Source organism: Pocillopora verrucosa, chromosome 6, assembly GCF_036669915.1.
Source record: "Pocillopora verrucosa isolate sample1 chromosome 6, ASM3666991v2, whole genome shotgun sequence".
Taxonomy (NCBI): domain Eukaryota; kingdom Metazoa; phylum Cnidaria; class Anthozoa; order Scleractinia; family Pocilloporidae; genus Pocillopora; species Pocillopora verrucosa.
In genome coordinates this window covers 19,058,795-19,083,071 of record NC_089317.1, presented here as the reverse complement: position 1 = coordinate 19,083,071, position 24,277 = coordinate 19,058,795, and the positions used below count along the sequence as shown (strand labels likewise).

Below are 24,277 nucleotides of genomic sequence, written 5' to 3'. Positions count from 1 at the left end.
ATTTGAGCAAGAAATGACGCATTGTGCTTTACAAGCATGAAACGTCTTTGACGATCCACGAGGTACAAGGTTCCAACAAGAGAATATAGACTGTTTATATTCCGCTGGTTTTAATCAGTAAAAAAAAAGGACATTACGAATGAATTAAGTAAACAAAAAACAAGACAGCAACGATAAAGAGAGAGGACGACCAAAGTTTGAGCCCTATAAGAGTTTGGGCTTGAAATATCGATTTGCCTAACCTCAGTTTTTGAGGACCTGCGACCTGTGAGGACGTACCTGTACCTATACTTGAATAATTCTTCTCGAAATTTACTTACTGCGTGACTAGTCACGATGACTGTTAGACACTGCCGTCAGTGGCAGGGATCCGTGACAATGCATTACCGTAACCAGACCCTCTGTGTGAATTGGACTGTGATAAATGAAACGAAACTGTTAAAGGTTTAGGTTTTTCTTTTTCCGCAATTCTCAAAGCTTCTTTAAGCTTGAAACTGATGAAATTTTGATCATAAGTGTTCAAGTTGTTGATTTGCAACATGAGTGCATTACCAGACATCGACAAGATCGACGACATCTTGGAGATGGCAAGCACAATGACGACACTAAAAATTCCGTCCAAAGGGTTGAAAACTTTGGACGAAATGAAAGAAAAAGTGAAAGAGGCACTCCAGTCGTCAGAGAAGAAGTCAAGTTGGACGGCAAAGGAGGTGAGAACCCTACAGTATCTTTATAAATTTGAACAACCAGCAAACTCGATTTCATGATAAACGACATTTTCAGTGCAATGGCGGAAGTATCTAGATGTTACCCTTAATAAATGGTAGACGCAGACCATATCATGAGATTCAGTAACAAATTGTTTAACATCTCTGTCAACTCTAACTTAGCCATCGTTTGCGATTTAATCCCATGCATGGCAATTTATTCAATGATGGCATCTCAGAAATGAATAGTACAAGAAGAAACCATGGGCGGAAATCGTAGCATTCACCCGCCAAATGTTTCTCTAAGTTCAAACTTAACAGTACGTAGAGCAGTCTAAAAGGCGGCTTATTACTTATTGATACTTCCATAAACGATTTCTTACAACTGGGTGTTAGCAAAATGATTGAAAATAAGAAATTGTAAAGTTTTGCTTCAACAGTCAGTGGTTATCATGCATACTAATGTTCGTAATTTAGCAAGCTTGATTGAGCAACGATCGAGTCTTGAGGGTTCAAGTTGATAAGACGGCTCTTATAACATCGAGGATTGATAAATTTTGGTAAAATCTGCCTAATTTTGCTTTTTCCTTGTGCTTAGTGGTTGTAGTTCGAAAACATTTTAATCATTTGGGAAAATGTTGAAGATTGTATCAGGTTTACATTTCTTTATTTAAGTAATCATGAGTAACGTACCGCAAACAATAGCCTACAGATGGTTGCATTGCGGCAGTCTTTTAGCTTAAACCAGCCTAATGAATCTATTCCCTAAATTAAGCTGCACTTAGAACAGCGATGTGTATTTAGAAGTAATGTTATTAGTCACAAGGATTTCCAAAACGACTGTAAAACGGTTAAATTAACCAATTAGGCCGAAAAGTAATATTAATTAATTTACACAGGCGAATGTTGATGCACAGCATTTGTTTTACCATGTACCATTTATCAGGCCTTTTCAGTGTTGACGGAGGCAAAAAAAGAAGACAAGAGAAAACGAGCAACCTTGCTAAATTTCTATGAACGCACGGATGTTTGCTTGCAAAGTATGGATAGAAAAGTTCATGCCCTTTTGGAACAGAACATCGGAAACCTCAAGGAAAAAATCGCTTCCCACAAACAAAATCTGCTGAGAAAAGAGTACATTGTTCTTGTTGCAGGTTTGTTATATATAAACAATTAGACTACCATTGCTTTGAAATTTTAGTTTCGGCAAATTCCTCACCCAATAGACTTAAATTCAAGACTGACAAAGAAAAGAAGGCTTCATTCAGTTATTATACTAATCCAACGTCAGCTAATTAGTAAGCTAGTGATCGAACCATGAAGTAAAATAAAACTATATTTCTATGAGGGAATTACACTCAGTATATTTCATCCTTCCTTAATTGTGCTTTCGTGTAATATACTCCCTTAACTAATATTTACCCTTTACACCTAAAGATCAGTTTGCATATTCTCCATACTGTTCTCTATACATTTCCTAAGGTACTGACAGGGAGACTTTGTTTAACAATCTTGAGCTCCTTTACTTGATGATCATTTCCTTAATTTCCATGACCTGAATATGTGAATCAGAGGTGATCTTGTAAGGAGAAATTAGATGTTTGTTACTCTTAGGGGTTAAAGGGTTAACAGTGGGAACTTTATTGCTAATATCTTCTAATCCATCGGCAGAAATATTGGACAAGATGGCGGCCGCGCTTGCGCATTTCGTCCATAATGGCGTCCAAATAATATAAGAAACTGTAGGGAAATTTGTAAAATTTCTAAAATATAGCAATCAGGAGCTCATGGTCCCGTCCGCTCTCGATCGAGACATATTCAGTACTGATTCTGCTATTCATCAAACCTCTCAGTGACTCGATAAATAAAAACCACTTCCCGAGCCAGTTCTTTTGTCATTGTCCATTGACCTAAGTCGCCATACAGTTCTTCAAAATCCGTCGTTCTCCATCCCAAACACTCGCCTATTACAGGAAAGTGCATCCATGAAGTCAACTGCTCTCGATCGAATTGACCGCTACTGAGTTCGAAGCGTCCAAATATCCTGAAAATTGCCATTTTCTCCCATCAAAAAACTTCCCAACGCGCCAGAATATCCCTTATTTTCCATGTTGAGTAAGTGACGAGACGCCATATTGAAAACTATGACTGAAATGGTTTAACACGAGCAAAGCTGATCTTCGAATCGTCGGCCATATTTGTTTATGTTCTTGCTGGTAAATAAATTAGTTCTCAGGTCCTTTTAGTACAACATCTGAATTAGACAACTCTTATTAATGGAATAAAGATCACTAATTCGTTTATTCATCATTTTTCAATTATCTGCTACTTGGTTCTTGTATGCCATATGGGGCTCCACTGACCTATCCTTCTACCTCACAACTTTTTCCAAACATCCTACTCTTAGCACACAGGCCCCCCTTTCAAACCAGGTTGCAACTGAACTAGGCCAGCCTGATTGATAAATATATACAATACACTTATGAAAAATTGAGTGTACAAAGTGGGAATCTGTTGGTCCAGACCAACTAATGCCCCATTCACACCAAAGCTTAAACATGTTTAAAAGTTGTTTTGTTAAACACAGTTTAATTTTTTTTTTCTTCATAGAAACTATTTAACCGAATATTTTTGACTTGAATGTAGCACATTGGAAATGCAAGTTAGCAAGTACTTGAATCCAATGGAAAATCAAGTTTTTCAGTTCTCTGTTTATAATTTTCATTCAATGAAAACCAGTTTAACAAAACATGTTTTGCTGGTGTGAATGGGGTATAAGACTATTTATTGATAGTTTCTTTAACGGAAGTCTTGACTTTTGAGCGTGGCACATAAGATGGCAAACCTCGAACTGATACCTGGGTGAAAGCTATATAATTGTGGACTGCAAGAGGAATAGTTTTTTTTATGAAAACGAATTAGAAGAAGAAGGGAAATGGTGTTTTGTTTGGGATTCCTGGTGGAAACGACCGGGGAAGTAGATTCTCTTGTTCGACGTAACTGAAGTAGAATCGACCCATTCTTACCAAAGTTTTTATTTCTTCCCTCCCTATTTTCACCTGTTTATACTTACCAGGCGAAACAAGTTCAGGAAAGAGCACTTTGTTAAATCTTATCCTTGGAGAGCAGCTTCTTCCTTACTCCGTTCTGAGTACCACATCCACCATCTGTGAACTAAGATATGGAGATACACCAAAGCTGGTAGCGCACTTTAAAAACAAAGAATTAGGGGATACCACAAAGACTGTCGTCTTAGACGAGCCATCTGAAGCCTCCGAGCAGAGTTACCTTCAACAGATTTCCGAATTCGTCCACCTAAAGACTAACAGAGAAAAGGGCTCAGATTACGAAAAGATTGAGTTGTTTTGGCCACACAATCTGTTGAAGGTTAGATATGAGCAAGCTCAGTAATTATTCCGGGTCTTAGAATTGACCTTTAGAAACATAATGTTGATGTCAGCAAGCTTAAGAATGTTCGTGCATGAATATATTTTACGATATAAAACTGTCTTTTATATTCCTTTATAACTGAAATTGATATTAGGGATGTTAGAGAAATTTTAAGTCTCCAAATTCCTAACTTTCCCCAAATCATTTGCCATACTGCATAGTAACTGCTTACACACGTTGTTATTTGGAATTCTACTTGGTTTTTGTTGCTGTTTTGTCACAAGAACTGATTGTTGACATCTCAATTGGTTGTTGTCATCTCAAATGAATAGTTACACACATCTCTTTTGATGTATCCTTATTACGGTAACTAATTATTGAGTAACAGCAGTATTGACTGAAAGTCACGTCCGCCTAAATTCTGATGATTAATTCGGCTAAGGATGTCAAAATGTCACTTTAAAGGAACAGATATTGAGGACATTAGATTGAGAGTTGAGAGTAATCCGGACTTAATCTCGCTCTGTGATTGGTCCAGAAAGCTTATGCCAATTCATCGAACATGCACATTCAAAACTAAAACCAATCGCAACTGACTCGCGTTTTCCCCTGGAAAGAGTTTTTCGCTTGTTTTTTCTTTGGGTTAATTCTCTAATTGGTTGTTGTGATTACTTTGAGTTTGGTCTTATGACAACCAATCGAAACGCACTCTAGAGAGGGATTCTCAAGGACAATGTTTTGCTTCAATGACTGTGAATATATGAAAATCATGTATGTGATCTGCGGATTAAGAAATGAAAATGAAAGTGATCTTGCAATAATGAACACTTCTTAAGCAGTAGTGAAAATGTGGCCTAAAAAAATTCAGGCCTGTACGGGATTTCAAGACTGAAGATCGAAGCAAAGATCGCTTTCATATTCAGTATTTTGCTTGTTACATCTTTTAGGAAAATATCGTAATAGTCGACAGTCCAGGAATTGGCGAATCTACCATCATGGATGACATAGTTAAGGGGTACCTTCCAGAGGTTTTCGCATTTATTTACGTCATCAAAAGTGACAACGCCGGTGGAATACAGCGAGATAGGGTAAGGCACTTTAAACTGATGTAATGCATTGACTTCTTATTGCAAAAATAATTAAAGGAAAAATGTGCTGCAAAACCCGTATCAATTTTTGAATCTGCTATTTTAAAGATGTGTGAGAGTAAGTTAATTGTTCAAAATTTCGTCAAATGTGCCAGAAGAAGGAACTTAACGAACATGAGTTGCTCCTGCAGAGCGGTTGCGCGAGGCATTTTAACCGTTTTAGAAAAGGGCAACTACTGAACTAGCCAGGAAAAGTCGACAAATAGCTGATTCTGTCTCTTTGCCTTCAGGTGGAAAAACTTATCGAACACGCCAGACAGGTATCTCTTGACAAACAAAGGGAATCTTCCTCAAATTGTGCCCTATTCGTTTGCAACAAGTGGGACCAGGTACCGCCAGAAGAAACTGATGAAGTTAAGAACTATGTCGTGACGAAACTCACGCAGTGCTGGCCTTCTTTAGATCCAAAATCTCAGATCATTTATATGTCAGCAAGAGAAGCCATTGAAGCTCAGAAGCTTGGAATAGTCACGAAAGAGTTTGCTAAACTAATGAAAAGTATTAAGTCCATGGTTTTGAAAAGTATTGAAGCAAGACTAGAGATTCAGTGGAGGTAAATTGCTTTGAATCCTTAGCAACAAAATGATTATTGAAGAAGTGGCATCTGTTGGAAATGTCTTTTGGGTTCTGAGAATAGGAATGAAAAAAATTTTCATTCTGATTGGCTACGTGAAATGCATTTTTCAGGAAACAAAAAGCATAGGCCGAAGGTAATTAAGTGCATAAAATGTTAACTTAGTGCGAAAAAAGCCAAGAAACTGTTCATCCTGGCAATGTTTTGCATGAATAAATATGGTGACGAAGTATAAAAGTCAATTGAAAAATTTCCTTTATTCTTAGGTGGCTTGACTATCTTCTTGCACGTATGGCCCTCCACACGAAAGCGTTCATTCGAAATTCGTCCAAAGATCGTGAAAATATGATAGATAGGATGATGTTTATCACTGACCGACTTCAAGGTATTGAGAGGCAGCAAGGTACAGTAAGCAAAGAGCTACAGTCGTACCTCGAAAAAAAGACAGACCACGCTGTGACAACACTGTCCAGATACCTCAAGTCTCCAGAGGTTATGCAGCAGTTTTCTTCGTGGACATTAGATGACGTTCCAAAGGCTGAAGAAAGCTGGGAACTGACTCAGAACTATATCCAAAAGGCGCTGATGAGGCGACTTCGAGAAACGATAGAGGAATGGGAAGAAAAGAACCAAGTCTTTTCCGATGCTCGCGCCTCTTTGATTCAATACTTTCAGGAGAGGTTCAGCTACGTCGAAGGTCAACTTCGAACGTTGGAGGAATCTGTTCTAGCCGGAGATGCTGTCAGCTCAGCAGGTGGCCCGCTTGCATTGGATGACTTTAGCGTCGCCGAAAAAGTCATCATCGGGGTCACAAGTCCAATTTGGGTTCCAGTTGGTCTGGTTGTCCTAGTGGTCAGTGTCCCGGTAATTGGCGCCATGGCAGTTAAAGAGAAGTTGGAAAACTGGAATAAAACAAGACAGTACAACAAAGACAAGTGTGCCTTTATGGCGAAAGCTTCCCGAGAATATCTGAAAGAAACAGCGGAAGGACAGCATTTAAAGTCGTTCGTGATGGAACAGCTTAAAGAAGCTCAGGTTTGTCTTAAGCAGGTCTTAGATCGGATCCCTCAGCTCATAGAAGCAGACAAAATGTTGTGTCGACAGTTGAGAGATGATAACCGTTCTAAGAAGGAAGTAGAAGACTTCTACAAACCGTTACAAGAGATGAGTGTGCTAATAAGGGATGAGATGGCCCTGTTTGGCATCAAAGAGGTCCGCAAAATGGACATCAGTTGCGACGATCTGGAGTGGAAAGACGATGCACTCCTTGGAGGTGGAGCGTTCGCTGCTGTTTATCGAGGAAAATTGAAGATACGAGGAGACGATAAACCCGTAGATGTTGCTGTGAAAGTGTGGAACGACGAGCTCGAGGTTACTGTTGGTGACTTCCTTTCTGAAACAGAGTTACTCAGGTTGGTTTTGTTATTTTATGGATCTTGAGATGTTATATTGTTTACGAAAGAAATCCCAGTTGCTAAAACCTTGAGGAAGCACTAAATATATTCTGGCCGGTAGCTGATGTGATATTTTCTTAAACGTAAAATTCTTTTCTGTTCAAGAAGCTCATCGTAATAAGAGGATTTATTCTTATTACATGACGTCTTTCTGAAGCTTTTAGAACACTCAGAATCTTGATATATTTTAACGCACATCGGGATATTAATTAGGAAAAACCTTTACAGTGAGACATACAATAATTCATTTCCCAACAATTCATTACCGTTGGAACTCTTTAAGTGGTACAAGTATCTAATTGCTCCTTACGTCATCATCACTGAATAAAGCATCAAGGTCACGAGAATTAGGGAATGATTACAGTATCAGAAAATGTTTCAGATAAAAGCGTAGAGAATATGCATACTGTCTCAAAAGTTTAAGCTGTTTACGCTACATTTTCTTTATGTAGGAAGCTGGATTATCCCTTTATTGTAAAGTTCTATGGTGCGGCACTACACAAGGAAGGGGAGCAGTTGAAAGCAATACTGGTGATGGAGCTCTGTAAGGAAAACCTGATGAGGCACATTTTCCGGCATAAAAGCAATATACCTGGAAAGTCGTCAGCTGCTACAGCTGCGAGAGATGTGATCGGATGGGCAAAAGACATCGCCGATGCTTTGGAATACATTCACAGACAAGGTATCGTTCACAGAGATCTCAAGCTGGAAAATATATTGGTGAGTTAAAAATTGGGACTAATGGTTATTGTGACTATTTATAATTATAATCATCTTCGTCCTTCGAGACCCATCTCGCACCTCATCGGATTCTAATTTGCTCGCCTTCACCCAGTATTCCTGCCTTCTACGTGGGAACCCTGTGGCAGACCACGCTATAAATTCGATTGAGGTACGTTGTAGTCAGATATGGAAATTAGCCGCGAGTTTGTGTTTCTCGCTGAAATCGGGTTGCATCCTGGATTTTTAACAATCGAAATCTTTGGACTTTGGTATTAAAAATGTGTTAAAAAAATGTTTATCTAATTTTCCCGCAGCTGTCGCAAGAGAATATTGTCAAAGTAGCCGATGTCGGTGTTTCTAAAGAAGCCAAAGCGATCACAGGTACCTTGGCGGGAACTCCTGTGTATCTCGCTCCAGAAGTGATCAATTCTTGTTTGTACGATTACAAAGCAGACATCTACAGCCTCGGCATAATGCTCTGGGAGATGTGGTATGGTAAAAGAGCCCTTCTTGACGTGGGAGGAAATGTGCATGAGTTTTTCGAAAAAGTGGTTGGGGGTGCGAGACCTACGCATGTCGAAGGCTCAAAGGAGCCTCCAGCTGGTTTGCAGGATCTGATGCAGCGTTGCTGGGACGAAAAACCTGATAATCGACCAGATGCGAAAGACTGTCACGAGAGGTTGACTCAACTCTATCAGGAAGTTGGCGCACCATCTTCGTAAACACTGGTTATTAGGCAACCACCTTGAATTTGTTTACTTTTTAAGTGTAGACTGTTTTGGAGCAACAGTGATTTAAAGTGTTGTAAGATATCCGATATGACACTTATAGCTAATATATTAGCTTCACCCACGCCAAGTTTCCCGTTTCAAACTTAGTTCGTACATCATAGAAACCTATTCTGGTTTCAGTCAGTGCTAAGGACTTCTATCGAGATCAGTGTCATTTAAGATGATTCCGTGAGGCCTAAGCGCACAGCTGTAGGTGGCACCTCTGTTGCTTTGTCTTTGAGACGATCTTTTTTTACGGTACAGGGTTGTCAGTCCATTGCCCTGCTCTTAGCCTAAAAGTGGCCTCGTTAGGCATGAAAATTAACGCAAGAAGTGTATGAAATACATAGATTCTTACGCAGTGAGTTGACGGAATGCAGGAGTGGTGCATGGCAGTTCTCTAAATCTCTGCAGGATGATTGTCATAATTTGTATACAGTCTTTATGTCCTGGTGTTCTCCAGACCTTGCAAGCGAAAAAGAGACTAGCGAAAGTCTTAATCAAGCGACCGTTCTCTTATGTTAAAAAGGCATAGTCCATTCATATTGTCATAGTATCGTTAACTGATATAAACATACAATAGTTTCAATGATGTAGTAGATTTCTTTTAATAAGAGCTGGCTATCATGAGTATTAATCTCCTTAGGACCTATTTTTTGGGGGCTTTTGACAAATAGTTGGCTTGTTACTACTTTGAACGAGGAACAACAACAATATTCTGAAGGCGAATATTATTCTGTCAGCTTGTATGAAAGCTTTTACCGGATTTTAGAGTCAGTTTTACCATCTGGTGTAAGACACTTGTGATCGTTTACTCGTAGAAAAAATTTCCTATAAACGGAATCTAAAAATGGAAGAATGCATTGTGTTCAATAACCACCGTAGTTCCCCCGTTGAGGGGAGGAGCGCATATTAGAAGGAGGGCACTTAATCGATAAAAGAAGAGGGGGCTATTTAAGTTAGGGTAGAAAAAGGACAAAAACCAAAAGAGCCAATGACGCACATAAAGGAGCTCTACAAGCAAATGGAGATAGAAACAATTGAAACGGCCAAAAAACTATTCTCCTGTACTGATTCGCTGCAGTTAAAGCCTGAAAGATTATAATTAAAGTGGCAATAAATACGGGTTTACCTTGTATCCCAGCTGTTGACCCTTCAACTCCCCTGAGTGACCACGACAAAATTTCTCCCTACAATATCAATACAATATCAAGCAGACAAGAGATGAGAATAACGAAAAAATATCAGTATGGGGAATAAAAGTGGATCCAATACCAAATTCTCCAAACTAACACCACAAGAACTGCATGGGAGACAGCAAGGAGAATTACTAATGAGATCTTAGGAATTAAAGGGTTAAAGAAATTGAGGAAGGACGGTGGACGCTTATTCGAGATGGGCGCTTTTTGGACATTATGGTCTAAGGGGTGTACGCTTAGTCGGGGGAGGGGGCCTTATTCGAGGAAGCCTTGAGTAGTAGGCGTTTGATGGTGGTTTGATGTTGGGAACTCGAGTATTGATCAGGAAGATATTTCTCTGTACCTCTCTGCGATCGGCCTTGCCTTAAGGAAGGGAAAAACTTCAAAACCAGATCACCGATGTACCCTTTCGTCACTCCTTCCATCGATTCCCGTATCCTTTCAGTCATTCTTTCTTTTTTTCTATTTATGTAGTCCACAAAAAGTGACGAGGAAGCTTTAGATACATAGACACATCGTCGACGTCGTTGTTTCTTTAATTCCATATATATTGCCCTTTTACAAGACAAAATCTTAAAGATTAAAATCGATTGACTAAATTTCGGGGTTGTTATAGTTGAGATCCTAGGAACTTTTGAATCCCCCACCAAAAATGAAAAGACAAAGGCGTACCTTCAAGAAGCCTCCGCATTCATTTCCTTCATCAGTGGTGTATATGACGGAGGAATGCATAGAGACAAGGTAATTTTGTACGGTACAACAAAAGATTTTTTAAAAAAATCTACAAACAACAAAAGTAAAAACTCACATGTTGTGGAACTTTCCCAAAACGTCCACCTTACAGGAAGGGGGGAGTTATTTTTGTTTTTTTGTTAACCCTTTCGCTCCCAAGATCTCATTGGTAATTCTCCTCAATGTCTGCCATACCATTCTTATGATGTTATATAGTTCAGAGAATTTGGTATGAGTGTTTGAAGAAATTGCAGAGAATAGCTTTGAATTGGTTATTTGTTAATTGATTCACAGGTCAAAAGGTGATTCAAACAATAAGTTTGTAGTTACAGGCTTTGCTGAATTTCTGCTGTTCGCGCTAACTCGTGATGTTCTATTTTTTAGGTGCTTTATTACCTTCTTTCACGTATGGCCTATGGCACCAAAGCAACACTACGCGATCCTTCAGTAGCAGAGGCGATGAACTTTGAGACTGAAAGTCAGCAGTGCGCGGTAGACAAAGAGCTCAATTCGACAATCAAAACCTCGGCTGCCCGGGAATTGTCTAAATTCCTTAACTCCCCAGAACTTCAACAATATTTTACTTTGTGGTCATTAGATAATGTACCAGACGTCGGGGGTGATTGGAATGTGACAGAGGAAAATATTAAAAGAGCATTAGTAAAACGACTTCAGGGGAAGATCGAAGAGTGGGAGATACAGAACAATGTTTTCGCAGAATCTCGTACTTTACTGACACAGAGCCTGTTACGGTATTTCAAATGAGTTGAGCAACAGAATCAAAATGTTCAGAACTCCCCTAAAGCGGATACTGTAGCCACCTCATCAAAAACTGGTCCACAGACTTCCACAGACTTTGACAGAAACAGTCGTTATGGGAGTCACGAGTCCCATCTGGGTTCCCGTCGGCTTCTTTGCTCTTTTATTCAGTGCTCCGGTAATTTGAACTATGGCCGCCAAAGAAAGATTGGATAATCGGAGTAAAACAAATGAGCACAAGGAAAACAAGTGCAAGTTCATGGCGGAGGCCTCTCAAGAATATCTCACAAAGATGGCTGACAAACAACAAGTTATGTCCCTCGTCGAGGAAGAGTTAAAAACTTAAAAACTCTTGTCACAGCAGAAACGTTTACAGCAAGATGCTTGAGACTTATACATAAAAACTTCAGTTTTAAGGGAAGGATGTCCGACTTTGGCATCAAAGAAGTAGGTACCATGGACATCAGTTGGGAGGACTTAGGATGAAAAACGACCGAGTATCACCTCTTGGAAGTGGTTCTTTTGCTTCCGTTTATCGAGGAACCTTAAAGCTGGACGTGGCACTGAAATTGTGGGAAAAGGCACTGAATAGAGGCAGTGCCATAAACTTCTTTTCTGAAACAGATACCCTAAGGTTAGTTTATTCAGTTTTACAGTTGTTGTTGTTTTTGTATCCACTGTTATGTTAGCGAAGGCGACGGCGGAACTTATTTTAATTCAACTGAGGAGGCTTGAAAACGTGCGCCGGGGACGCTAGTTTGCGGGGATCTGGGGCCAATTTCCTCCCCTACGTACGTCAGGCTAAAAACAAAATAAAATGGGGGGCTAAAGTTGTTGACGACTTCTGCTCACCCAAGTTGTCTGCGAATCCACCTGAGTTGCGGGCGAACTCACCTACGTCGTTAACGAAAGGTGTAAACAAACCACTGACTCAGGTTGCTTGCGAAATCTTTTAAAGTTGTCACTGAAGTAACCTGAGTTGCTACCGAGCTAACTTAGGTTGCCAGCAGACTCACTTCTCCTATTTTGTTGGCGACTGAACCAACCTAACTTGTTAGCGAACCAAACTTAGCTGTCAGCAAACTCGGCTACTTGTTAACAAACCAACCTAAGTTGTTAGCGAACTAATTTGAGGTATTGGCGAGCTTATATCTGTAAGTTTTTGGCGAGCCCAACTAACTTGTATTGCACCAACCTGAGTTATGAGCTCACCTAACTTGAGTTGTCAGCCTGCAAACCTAGGTTGGTTGCGAACAAAGCTACGTTTAATTTTTAGCGTACCATCTAAAGTTGTGAGCGAACTCAGTTAAGCCTTTAGCGAACCAGCTTGAAACGTAAACGAACTAGCATAGGACTTCAGTAAACGAGGTAACTGTGAGTCGGTTCCCTAAATTATGGTTGGTTAATTCGTCAAGGTCTGGTACTTCGATTCCCCTGATGCTTTCTAACGCCAGACTGTGATTCCTTAGCGTCTACAGTAAGTTGGCTTTTTAAAGTATTATAAGTCTGATGTTGGTTCGCTTACGCCTTAGGTTGAAATTCTAACCTAATCTTAGTTTGGTAGGGTAATGCCTCAGATTGGTTCGCTGACCTCCCTTGTCTGGGATTGTGGGCATCGTTTAAATGACTTAGTAAATTTGCGTTTACTGTAGTGCAAAAGGAGCTGGAGAAACTAAATGTCTTTAAGGTAGTAATGCCGACCGAAACCCATTTCTGTATCTACAAAATTTTTTTTTTTCATGTTATGAATACCCAATTGAAAAGTTTTGAGTTCCTCCCAGTGTAACCATTGTACACTAATTTGCGTAAAGTGTTTTGACGGGTATCATGTGTGGATGCCGAAACTTGGACGACCAGCAAACAATTGTTTCAGAGCTCAATTTCCCATTGTGCCTTTTTTAGGAAGCTGAATCATCCCTTTATTGTTAAGATGTACGGCACAACACTTCTGAGGGAGAAGGGTGAGTCGTGACCAATCCTTGTCATCGAACTCTGCAGGGAGAACTTGATGAAGCACATTTTCCGAAATCAGGACAACGTACGTGGTCTCTCTACAACAACTTCTGCCGCTGCTAAAAACGTTATCGGATGGGCAAAAGACATTGCCAATGCTTTAAAATTCATACATAATAAGGGAATTATTCACAGAGATCTCAAATTGGAAAACACATTGGTAGGTAGGAGATAATCAGATGCGTGCACAATGATGGAGGTCAAGGGTTCTTTCGTCCTATCATAGCAGGACAATAAAAATAGCCTCTGTCGAACAAATGCTATAAAATTCTCGATGATAGTTTGGTGGGTGAGTGGCCGGAGGGGTTGATGGACTCGGAATCTGAGTCGTACAGTCTCGTACTACGCACGATAGACTAGTCACCTAATGGAGTAACTTCTTCTATAAAAGGGGTAAGTTTCTAAAGAAACTGTGGTGCTGCGTCGGTGGGAGAGTATAACAGGGTAATTTAGTGTTATCAACTGAGTTGATGACGTAAATTGGCCACCGTAAAGAGTTATAAGGCTGACGTTTTAGCCCTTCGTCAGAGCAACTGATGAAGGGGTTAGTTCACCGATGCAGCAGCACGGTTTCTTTAGACACTTACCTCCTTTAGTCATTTGTCTTTTAATTGCTGCAACCACTAACTCTTCCCTCAGCCTTTTAACTCTTTACGGTGACCAATTTAGGTTATAAACTCAGTTGAAAACCCTAAATTACCCTGTTAACTTATTTTATGGTTTGGTAGGTGAATCATTTTTGTATATAAATATCTATCAAGTTTTCTAGATAATTAGCAAGCTCTTAACAGTTTTCACAGTTGGATATGACCATTGTGACACGCAGACACAACAGCGTTGATATTTAAGAGTAAAGAAAGAGTAGTAGAGTAGCTAACTAATTTGGTAATCATTGTTTGCTTTACATTTTAGTTATCGTATGATGATGTTGTCAAAGTAGCCGATGTCGGCCTATCTAAAGAAGAAGACATGATCACAGGTACTCAAATGGGAACTCCAAACTACATGGCTCCAGAGGTGGCGTCCTTCAGACGCTACGACCGCAAAGCGGATATATATAGCTTTGGTGTAATGCTATGGGAGATGTGGTATGGTAAGAGAGCCTTTCATGGCATTTCTCCCAAGGATCTCCAGGAACAAGTGGCTCAAACCACATGACGCACTGTGCTTCACCAGCATGAAACTTCTTTAACGATCCACGAAGTACAAGGTTCCAACAAGGGAATATAGACTGTTTATATTCTGCTGGTTCTAACCAGTAAAAAAAATGACACTACGAATGAATAAAGTAAACAAAAAACAAGACAGCAACGATAAAGAGAGAGGACAACCAAAGTTTGAGCCCTACAAGAGTTTGGGCTTGAAATATCGATTTGCCTAACCTCAATTTTTGAGGACCTGCGATTTCTGGAATATATCGCTTCTCTTTGAGAAACATTATCAATAATACTAGCACTGATTGTAATCAACAAAACGTCATTTCCTGTAACTCTCTCGATGTACCTATACCTATACTTGAATAACTGTTCTCGTAATTTACTTACTGCGTGACTAGTCACGCGAACTGCTAGACAAGCTCAGACAATACCGTTAGTGGCATGGATCCGTGACAATGCACTACCGTAATCAGACCCCCTGTGTGAATTGGACTGTGATAAATGAAACGAAACTGTTAAAGGTTTAGGTTTTTCCTTTTTTCGCAATTCTCAAAGCTTCTTTAAGCTTGAAACTGATGAAATTTTGATCATAAGTGTTCAAGTTGTTGATTTGCAACATGAGTGCATTACCAGACATCGACAAGATCGACGACATCTCGGAGATGGTAAGCATAATGGCGACACTAAACATTTCGTCTAGAGGGCTGAAAACGTTGGACCAAATGAAAGCAAAAGTGAAAGAGACACTCCAGTCGTCAGAGAAGAAGTCAAGTTGGACGGCAAAGGAGGTGAGAACCCTACAGTATCTTTATAAATATGAACAACCAGCAAACTCAATTTCATGATAAACGACATTTTCAGTACAATGGCGGAAGTATCTAGATGTGACCCTTAATAAATGGTAGACGCAAACCATATCGTGAAATTCAGTAACAAATTGTTTAACAGCTCTGTCGACTCTAACTTAACTATCGTTTGCGATTTAATCCCATGGCAATCTATTCAAAGATGGCATCTCAGAAATGAATGGTAAAAGAAGAAACCGTATTTCCACGGACGGAAATCGTAGCATTCACCTGCTTCCACAGTCAGAGGTTATCATGCATACTAATGTTCGTAATTTAGCAAGCTTGATTGAACAACGATCGAGTCTCGAGGGTTCAAGTTGATAAGACGGCTCTTAGAACATCGAGGATTGATAAATTTTGGGGAAATCTGCTTCAATTTTGCTTTTTCCTTGTGCTTAGTGGTTGTTATTCGAAAACATTTTAATCATTTGGGAAAATGTTGACGATTGTATTAGGTTTACATTTCTTCATTTTCTTAGAAATGCTTGCGTAATTTCTGTAAAATAAATGACCACCAACTTAAAGCCTGGAGTGACCTGATGCTTTTCTACGGTAAAAGGAAGCCACAAATGTGTTCTACTATTCGAAATTTTCCGCGAAGAGTTGGAGTTCTTTCCTGCTGTGGCTAAACATCAAAATTTGCTTTTGCTCACATAATACATGCATATTTACATATGTAATCATGGGTAACCTACCGCAAACAATAGCCTATCGATGGTTGCATTGCGGCAGTTTTTGAGCTTAAACCAGCCTAATGAATCTATTACCTAGATTAAGCTGCGCTCAGAACAGCGATGTGTATGTAGAAGTGATGTTATTAGTAACAAGAATTTCTAAAATGACTGTAAAACGGTTAAATTAACCAAATAGACCGAAAAGTAATAATTAATTTACACAGGCGAATGTTGATGCACAGCATTTGTTTCATTTTGTGCCATTTATCAGGCCTTTTCAGTGTTGACGGAGGCAAAGAAAGAAGACGAGAGAAAACGAGCAACCTTGTTCAGTTTTTACGAACGCACGGATGTTTGCTTGCAAAGAATGGATGGAAAAGTTCATGCCCTTTTGGAACAGAACATCGGAAACCTCAAGGAAAAAATCGCTTCCCACAAACAAAATCTGCTGAAAAAAGAGTACATTGTTCTTGTTGCAGGTTTGTTATATGTAAACAATTAGACTAGCATTGCTTTGAAATTTTAGTTTCGCCAACTTCCTCAACCAATAGACTTAAATTCAAGACTAACAAAGAAAAAAAGGCTTCACTCAGCTATTATACTAATCCAGCCTCAACTAATTAGAAAGCTAGTGATCGAGCCATAAAGTAAATTAAAAGTATATTTCTTTGAGGGAATTACATTCAGTATATTTCATCCTTCCTTAATTGTGCTTTCGTGTAATATACTCCCTTAAGTAATATTTACCCTTTACACCCTAAGATCAGTTTGCATATTCTCCATACTGTTCTCTATACATTTCCTAAGGTACTGAAAGGGAGACTTTGTTTAACAAACATGAGCTCCTTTACTTGATGATCATTTCCTTAATTCTCATGACCTGAATATGTGAATCAGAGGTGATCTTGTAAGGAGAAATTAGATGTTTGTCACTCTTAGGAGTTAAAGGGTTAACAATGGGAACTTTATTGCTAATATCGTCTAATCAAACTTGATAGTCACACGAACACTTTTTCAATTCTACGGAAACCCTGAATCTCACAACATTTAACTTTTATTGATGGACTAAAGATTACTCATTTATTTATTCGCAAATTTTCAATTATCCAATTTGCTACTTGGTTCTTGTATGTCATAAGGGGCTCCACTGACCTGTCCTTTCACCTCACAACTTTTCCCAAACATCCTACTCTTAGTACACAGGCCCCCCCATTCAAACCAGGTTGCAGCTGAACTTGGCCAGCCTGGTTGATAATTAAATACAACACACTTATGAAAAAACGAGTGGACAAAGTGGGAGTCTGCTTGTCCAGACCAATTAAGACTATTTCTGATAGTTCCTTTAAAGGAAGTCTGTCTTTTGAACGTGGTACATAATATGGCCAACCTCGAGCTGCTATCTGGGTGAAAGCTATATAATTGTGGACAGCAAGAGGAATAGTTTTTTATGAAAACAAATTAGAAGAAGAAAGGAAATTATGTTTGGGATTTCTGGTGGAAACGACCGGGGAAGTAGATTCTCTTTTTCGACGTAACTGAAGTAGAATCGACCCATTCTTACCAATGTTTTTTATTTCTTCCCTCCCTATTTTCACCTGTTTATACTTACCAGGCGAAACAAGTTCAGGAAAGAGCACTTTGTTAAATCTTATCCTTGGAGAGCAGCTTCTTCCTTACTCCTTTCTGAGTACCACATCCACCATCTGTGAACTAAGATATGGAGATACACCAAAGCTGGTGGCGCACTTTAAAAACAAAGAATTAGGGGATATCACAAAGACTGTCGTCTTAGACGAGCCATCTGAAGCCTCCAAGCAGAGTTACCTTCAACAGATTTCCGAATTCGTCCACCTAAAGACTAACAGAGAAAAGGGCTCAGATTACGAAAAGATTGAGTTGTTTTGGCCACACAATCTGTTGAAGGTTAGACATGAGCAAGCTCAGTAATTATTCGGGGTCTTAGAACTGACCTTTAGAAACATAATATTGATGTCAGCAAGCTTAAGAATGTTCGTGCATGAATATATTTTACGATATAAAACTGTCTTTTATATTCCTTTATGATTGAAATTGATATTAGGGATGTTAGAGAAATTTAAAGTCTCCAAATTTCTAACTTTTCTCAAATCATTTACCATTCTGCGTAGTGCTTGCACACGTTTTTATTTGGAATTTTACTTGGTTTTTGTTGCTGTTTTGTCACAATAACTGATTGTTGACATCTCAACTAGTTGTTGTCATCTCAAATGAATAGTTGCACACATCTCTTTTGATGTATCCTTATTACGGTCACTAATAATTGAATAACGGCAGTATTGACTGAAAGTCACGTCCGACTAAATTCTGATGATTAATTCGGTTAAGGATGTCAAAATGTCACTTAAAAGGAACAGATATAGAGGACATTAGGTTGAGAGTTGAGAGTAATCCTGACTTAATCTCGCTCTGTGATTGGTCCAGAAAACTCATGTCAATTCATCAATCATGCACATTCAAAACCAAAACCAACCGCAACTGACTCGCGCTTTCCCCTGCAAAGAGTTTTTCGCTTGTTTTTTCTTTGGGCTAATTCTCTAATTGGTTGTTGTGATTACTTTTGAGTTTGGTCTTATGACAACAAATCGAAACGCACTCTAGAGAGGGATACTCAAGGACAATATTTTCCTTCAATGACTGTGAATATATGAAAATCATGTATGTGATCTGCGGATTAAGAAATGAAAATGAAAGGGATTTTCGCTGTAATGAACACTTCTTAAGCAGTGGTGAAAATATGGCCTCAAGAAAATTCAGGCCTGTACGGGATTTCAAGATCGAAGATCGAAGCAAAGATCGCTTTCATATTCAATATTTTGCTTGTTACATCTTTTAGGAAAATGTCGTAATAGTCGACAGTCCAGGAATTGGCGAATCTACCATCATGGATGACATAGTTAAGGAGTACCTTCCAGAGGCTTTCGCATTTATTTACGTCATCAAAACTGACAATGCCGGTGGAATACAGCGAGATAGGGTAAGCCGGACACTTTAAATGCGAAATGCATTGACTTCTTATTGCAAAAATATTAAAGGAAAAATGTGCTGCAAAACTCGTATCATTTTTTGAATCCTTTATTTTAAAGATGTGTGAGAGTAACTTAATTGTTCGAAAATTTTTGTCAAATGTTCCAGAAGAAGGAACTTAGCGAGCATGAGTTGCTCCTGCATAGTGGTTACGCGAGGCATTAATAAACCGTTTTAAAAAAGGGAAATTACTGAACTAGCCAGAAAAAGTCGACAATTAGCTGATTCTGTCTCTTTGCCTTCAGGTGGAAAAACTTATCGAACACGCCAGACGGGTATCTCTTGACAAACAAAGGGAATCCTCCTCAAATTGTGCCCTATTCGTTTTCAACAAGTGGGACCAGGTACCGCCAGAAGAAACTGATGAAGTAAAGAACTATGTCGTGACGAAACTCACGCAGTGCTGGCCTTCTTTAGATCCAGAATCTCAGATCATTTATATGTCAGCAAGAGAAGCCATTGAAGCTCAGAAGCTTGGAATGGTCACGAAAGAGTTTGCTGAACTAATGAAAAGTATGAAGTCCATGGTTCTGAAAAGTATTGAAGCAAGACTACAGATTCAGTGGAGGTAAATTGCTTTGAATCCTTAGCAACAAAATGATTATTGAAGAAGTAGCATCTGTTGGAAATGTCTTTTGGGTTCTGAGAATAGGAATGAAAAAAATCTTCATTCTGATTGGCTGCGTGAAATGCATTTTTCAGGAAACAAAAAAGCATAAGCCGAAGGTAATTAAGTGCATAAAATGTTAACTTAGTGCGAAAAAAGCCAAGAAACTGTTCATCCTGGCCATGCTTTGCATGAATAAATATAGTGACGAAGTATAAAAGTCAATTGAAAAATTTCCTTCATTCTTAGGTGGCTTGACTATCTTCTTGCACGTATGGCCCTCCACACGAAAGCGTTCATTCGAAACTCGTCCAAAGATCGTAAAAATATGATAGATAGGATGATGTTTATCACTGACCGACTTCAAAGTATTGAGAGGCAGCAAGGCACAGTAAGCAAAGAGCTGCAGTCGTACCTCGAAAAAAAGACAGACGACGCTGTGACTACACTGTCCAGATACCTCAAGTCTGCAGAGGTTATGCAGCAGTTTTCTTCGTGGACATTAGATGACGCTCCAAAGACTGAAGAACGCTGGGAACTGACTAAGAATCATATCCAAAAGGCGCTGATGAATCGACTTCAAGAAACGATAGAAGAATGGGAAGAAAAGAACCAAGTCTTTTCCGATGCTCGCGCCTCTTTGATTCAATACTTTCAGGAGAGGTTCAGCTACGTCGTGGGTCAACTTCGAACGCTGGAGGAATCTGTCCTAGCCGGAGATGCTGCCAACTCAGCAGGTGGCCCGCTGGCATCGGATGACTTTAGCGTCGCCGAAAAAGTCATCATCGGGGTCACAAGTCCAATTTGGGTTCCAGTTGGTCTGGTTGTCCTGGTGGTCAGTGTCCCGGTAGTTGGCGCCATAGCAGTTAAAGAGAAGTTGGAAAACTGGAATAAAACAAGACAGTACAACAAAGATAAGTGTGCCTTTATGGTAAAAGCTTCCCAAGAATATCTGAATGAAGCAGCGAAAGAACAGCATCTAAAGTCATTCGTGATGGAACAGCTTAAAGAAGCTCAGGTTTGTCTTAAGCAGGTCTTAGATCGGATCCCTCAGCTCATAGAAGCGGACAAAATGTTGTGTCAACAGTTGAGAGATGAGAACCGTTCTAAGAAGGAAGTAGAAGACTTCTACAAACCGTTACAAGAGATGAGTGTGCTAATAAGGGATGAGATGGCCCTGTTTGGCATCATAGAGGTCCGCAAAATGGACATTAGCTGCGACGATCTGGAGTGGAAAGACGATGCACTCCTTGGAGGTGGAGCGTTCGCTGCTGTTTATCGAGGAAAATTGAAGATACGAGGAGACGATAAATCCGTTGATGTTGCTGTGAAAGTGTGGAACGACGAACTCGAAGTTACTGTTAGTAACTTCCTTTCTGAAGCAGAGATACTTAGGTTGGTTTTGTTATTTTATGGATCTTGAGATGTTATATTGTTTACGAAAGAAATCCCATTTGCTAAGACCTTGGGGAAGTACTAAATATATTCTGGCGGGTAGCTGATGTGGTATTTTCTTAAACGTTAGATTCTTTTCTGTTCAAGAAGCCCATAGTAATAAGAGGATTTATTTTTATTACATGATGTCCTTCTGAAGCTTTCAGAACACTCAGAATCTACATATATTTTAATGCACATCGGGATATTAATTAGGAAAAACCTTTACAGTGAGGCATATCACCATTCATTTTCCCAACCGTACCGTTGGAACTCTTAAGTGGTACAAGTATCTGATTGCTCCTTACATCATCGCCACTGAATCGAGCACGAAGGTCAAGAGAATAAGGGAATGATTGCAATATCAGAAAACGTTTCAGATAACAGTATAGAGAATATGCATACTGTCTCAAAAGTTTAAGCTGTTTACGCTACATTTTCTTTATGTAGGAAGCTGGATCATCCCTTTATTGTGAAGTTCTATGGTGCAGCACTGCACAAGGAAGAGGAGCGGTTGAAAGCAATACTGGTGATGGAGCTCTGTAACGAAAACCTGATGAGGTACATTTTTCGGCATGAAAGCAATATACCTGGAAAGTCGTCAACTGCTACAGCTGCGAGAGATGTAATCGGATGGGCAAAAGACATCGCCAATGCTTTGGAATACATTCACAGACAAGGTATCGTTCACAGAGATCTCAAGCTGGAAAATATACTGGTGAGTTAAAAATTGGGACTAATGGTTATCGTGACTATTTATAATTGTAATCATCTTCGTCCTTCGAGACTCATCTCGCACTTCATCGAATTCTAATTTGCTCGCCTTCACCCAGTTTATATATATATATTCATTTCTAGTCGGCCTTTCCTGACGACTACCCATTTCTAATTTGACTCAATTTTTTTTTCAGTCGAAATCTTTGGACTTTGGTATTAAAAATATGTCAAAAAAATGTTTATCTAATTTTCCCGCAGCTGTCGCAAGAAAATATTGTGAAAGTAGCCGATGTTGGTGTTTCTAAAGAAGCCAAAGCGATCACAGGTACCTTGGCGGGAACTCCTGTGTATCTCGCTCCAGAAGTGATCAATTCCTGTTTGTACGATTACAAAGCAGACATCTACAGCCTCGGTATAATGCTCTGGGAGATGTGGTATGGTAACAGAGCCCTTCTTGACGTGGGAGGAAATGTGTATGAGGTTTTCGAAAAAGTGGTTGGGGGTGCGAGACCTACGCATGTCGAAGGCTTAAAGAAGCCTCCAGCTGGTTTGCATGATCTGATGCAGCGTTGCTGGGACGAAAAACCTGATAAACGACCAGATGCGAGAGAGTGTTACGAGAGGTTGACTCAACTCTCTCAGGAAGTTAGCGCACCATCTTCGTAAACACTGGTTATTAGGCAACCACCTTGAATTTGTTTACTTTTCAAGTGTAGACTGTTTTGGAGCAACAGTGATTTAAAGTGTTGTAAGATATCCCATATGACTCTTATAGCAAATATATTAGCCTCACCCGCGCCAGGTTTCCCGTTTCAAACTTAGTTCGTACATCATAGAAACCTATTCTGGTCTCAGTCAGTACTAAGGACTTCTATCGAGATCAGTGTCACTTAAGATGATTCCGTGAGGCCTAAGCGCACAGATGTAGATGGCTACTCTGCTGCTTTGTCTGTGAGACGATCTTTTTTTACGGTACAGGGTTGTCAGTCCATTGCCCTGCTCTTAGCCTAAAAGTGGCCTCGTTAGGCATGAAAATTAACGCAAGAAGTGTATACATGTGAAATACATAGATTCTTACGCAGTGAGTTGACGGAATTTAGGAGTGGTGCGTGGCAGTTCTCTAAATCTCTGCAGGATGATTGTTATAATATGTATACAATCTTTAAGTCCTGGTGTTCTCTAGATCTTGCAAGCGAAAAAGAGATTACCGAAAGTCTTAATCAAGTGACCGTTCTCTTATGTTAAAAAGGCATAGTGCAGTCATATTGTCATAGTATCGTTAACTGATACAAACATACAATAGTTTCAATGATGTAGTAGATTTCTTTTAATAAGAGCTGGCTATCATGAGTATTAATCTCCTTAGGACCTATTTTTTGGGGGCTTTTGACAAATAGTTGGCTTGTTACTATTTTGAACGAGGAACAACAATATTCTGAAGGCGAATATTGTTCTGTCAGCTTGTATGAAAGCTTTTACCGGATTTTAGAGTCAGTTTCACCATCTGGTGTAAGACACTTGTGATCGTTTACTCCTTGAAAATTTCGTATAAAGCATTATGTCTTTTAAATATATACATAAAATATGATGCAGGAAGGTCAGAAATCTCCTATCTACTTCTAAATAATCACAGAGATAGAGTTGTAAGCACAAAAAGGGTCAAATGACGTGCACAGAAGCTCCTTTGGAAGGAATTTCAATACTGAGCAGCGTACATTTTCATGACGGAATTATGTGATCAAACTTGGGAAGAGAAAACAAAGTCCCATCATTTTCAATTAAGAATTGATAAACGAAGCATTTACGAAGATAATTAGACTTACATGTTTCTTAAGATCGCAGATTGTAAAGGTCAAATAGAGACGTAATCCAGTTATTTCTTCCTTCGATCTTCCAACACCTTTTACTTATACTTTGAACTCTATGGATGAAAAAGTACGAGCCCTCTTGGAACAGGACGTCGGAGATCTCAAGGGCAAAATCGTTTCCTACAAACGGAATCTAAAAATGGAAGAATGTATCGTGTCCATTAACCACCGTAGTTCCCTCAGCGAGGGGAGGAGAGCATATTAGAACGAGGGCACTTAATCGAGGAAGGAAGAGGAGGCTTATTAAGTTAGGGCAGAAAAAGGACAAAAGAGTAAATGACGCACATAAAGGAACTCTGCACGCAAATGGAGATAGAAATGGTTGGAACGGCTAAAAAACTATTCTCCTGTACTGACTCGCTGCAGTTAAAGCTTGAAAATTATAATTAAAGTGGCAATAAATACGGGTTTTCCTTGTATCCCTGCTATTAACCCTTCAC

General features: G+C 39.5%; 3 protein-coding genes across 5 annotated transcripts; all 3 read left to right on the top strand.

Annotated features, from left to right (window-relative positions):
* Positions 1 to 537: 537 nt before the first annotated feature.
* LOC131793408 (uncharacterized) lies at positions 538 to 9,878 on the top strand. Of its 3 annotated transcripts, none has more exons than XM_066167953.1 (8): positions 538 to 710; positions 1,654 to 1,861; positions 3,784 to 4,094; positions 5,045 to 5,185; positions 5,476 to 5,798; positions 6,086 to 7,231; positions 7,726 to 7,993; positions 8,311 to 9,878. In XM_066167953.1, the coding sequence occupies exons 1-8, from the start codon at positions 540 to 542 to the stop codon at positions 8,716 to 8,718; spliced, it is 2,976 nt and encodes a 991-aa protein (XP_066024050.1). In that variant the 5' UTR covers positions 538 to 539; the 3' UTR covers positions 8,719 to 9,878. The 3 variants fall into 3 exon arrangements, with proteins under 3 accessions (XP_066024050.1, XP_066024052.1, XP_066024051.1); XM_066167954.1 differs by having other exon boundaries at positions 659 to 710; positions 1,607 to 1,861; XM_066167955.1 differs by lacking the exon at positions 1,654 to 1,861 and having other exon boundaries at positions 602 to 710.
* A 2,001-nt stretch (positions 9,879 to 11,879) lies between these two features.
* LOC131793418 (uncharacterized) lies at positions 11,880 to 14,627 on the top strand. The gene is given in 4 exon segments (XM_059110835.2): positions 11,880 to 11,934; positions 11,937 to 12,090; positions 13,359 to 13,629; positions 14,382 to 14,627. Coding segments are annotated over 4 exon segments (726 nt in total).
* Positions 14,628 to 15,092: 465 nt separating this feature from the next.
* On the top strand, positions 15,093 to 24,256 carry LOC131793328 (tyrosine-protein kinase Fer-like). Its single transcript, XM_066168130.1, has 8 exons — positions 15,093 to 15,414; positions 16,420 to 16,627; positions 17,761 to 18,071; positions 19,021 to 19,161; positions 19,457 to 19,779; positions 20,068 to 21,213; positions 21,703 to 21,970; positions 22,228 to 24,256. The coding sequence occupies exons 1-8, from the start codon at positions 15,244 to 15,246 to the stop codon at positions 22,633 to 22,635; spliced, it is 2,976 nt and encodes a 991-aa protein (XP_066024227.1). The 5' UTR covers positions 15,093 to 15,243; the 3' UTR covers positions 22,636 to 24,256.
* The last annotated feature ends 21 nt before the right edge of the window (positions 24,257 to 24,277 follow it).

Excerpts from the sequence above, each read along its gene's own strand:
- LOC131793408 (XM_066167953.1), top strand. The coding sequence starts at position 540 with ATGAGTGCATTACCAGACATCGACAAGATCGACGACATCTTGGAGATG. Across the intron at positions 1,862-3,783 it reads GTACATTGTTCTTGTTGCAG|GCGAAACAAGTTCAGGAAAG; the intron begins GTTTGTTATATA and ends TATACTTACCAG. Across the intron at positions 5,799-6,085 it reads AGACTAGAGATTCAGTGGAG|GTGGCTTGACTATCTTCTTG; the intron begins GTAAATTGCTTT and ends CTTTATTCTTAG.
- LOC131793328 (XM_066168130.1), top strand. The coding sequence starts at position 15,244 with ATGAGTGCATTACCAGACATCGACAAGATCGACGACATCTCGGAGATG. Across the intron at positions 19,162-19,456 it reads GTGGAATACAGCGAGATAGG|GTGGAAAAACTTATCGAACA; the intron begins GTAAGCCGGACA and ends CTTTGCCTTCAG. Across the intron at positions 21,214-21,702 it reads TCTGAAGCAGAGATACTTAG|GAAGCTGGATCATCCCTTTA; the intron begins GTTGGTTTTGTT and ends TTCTTTATGTAG.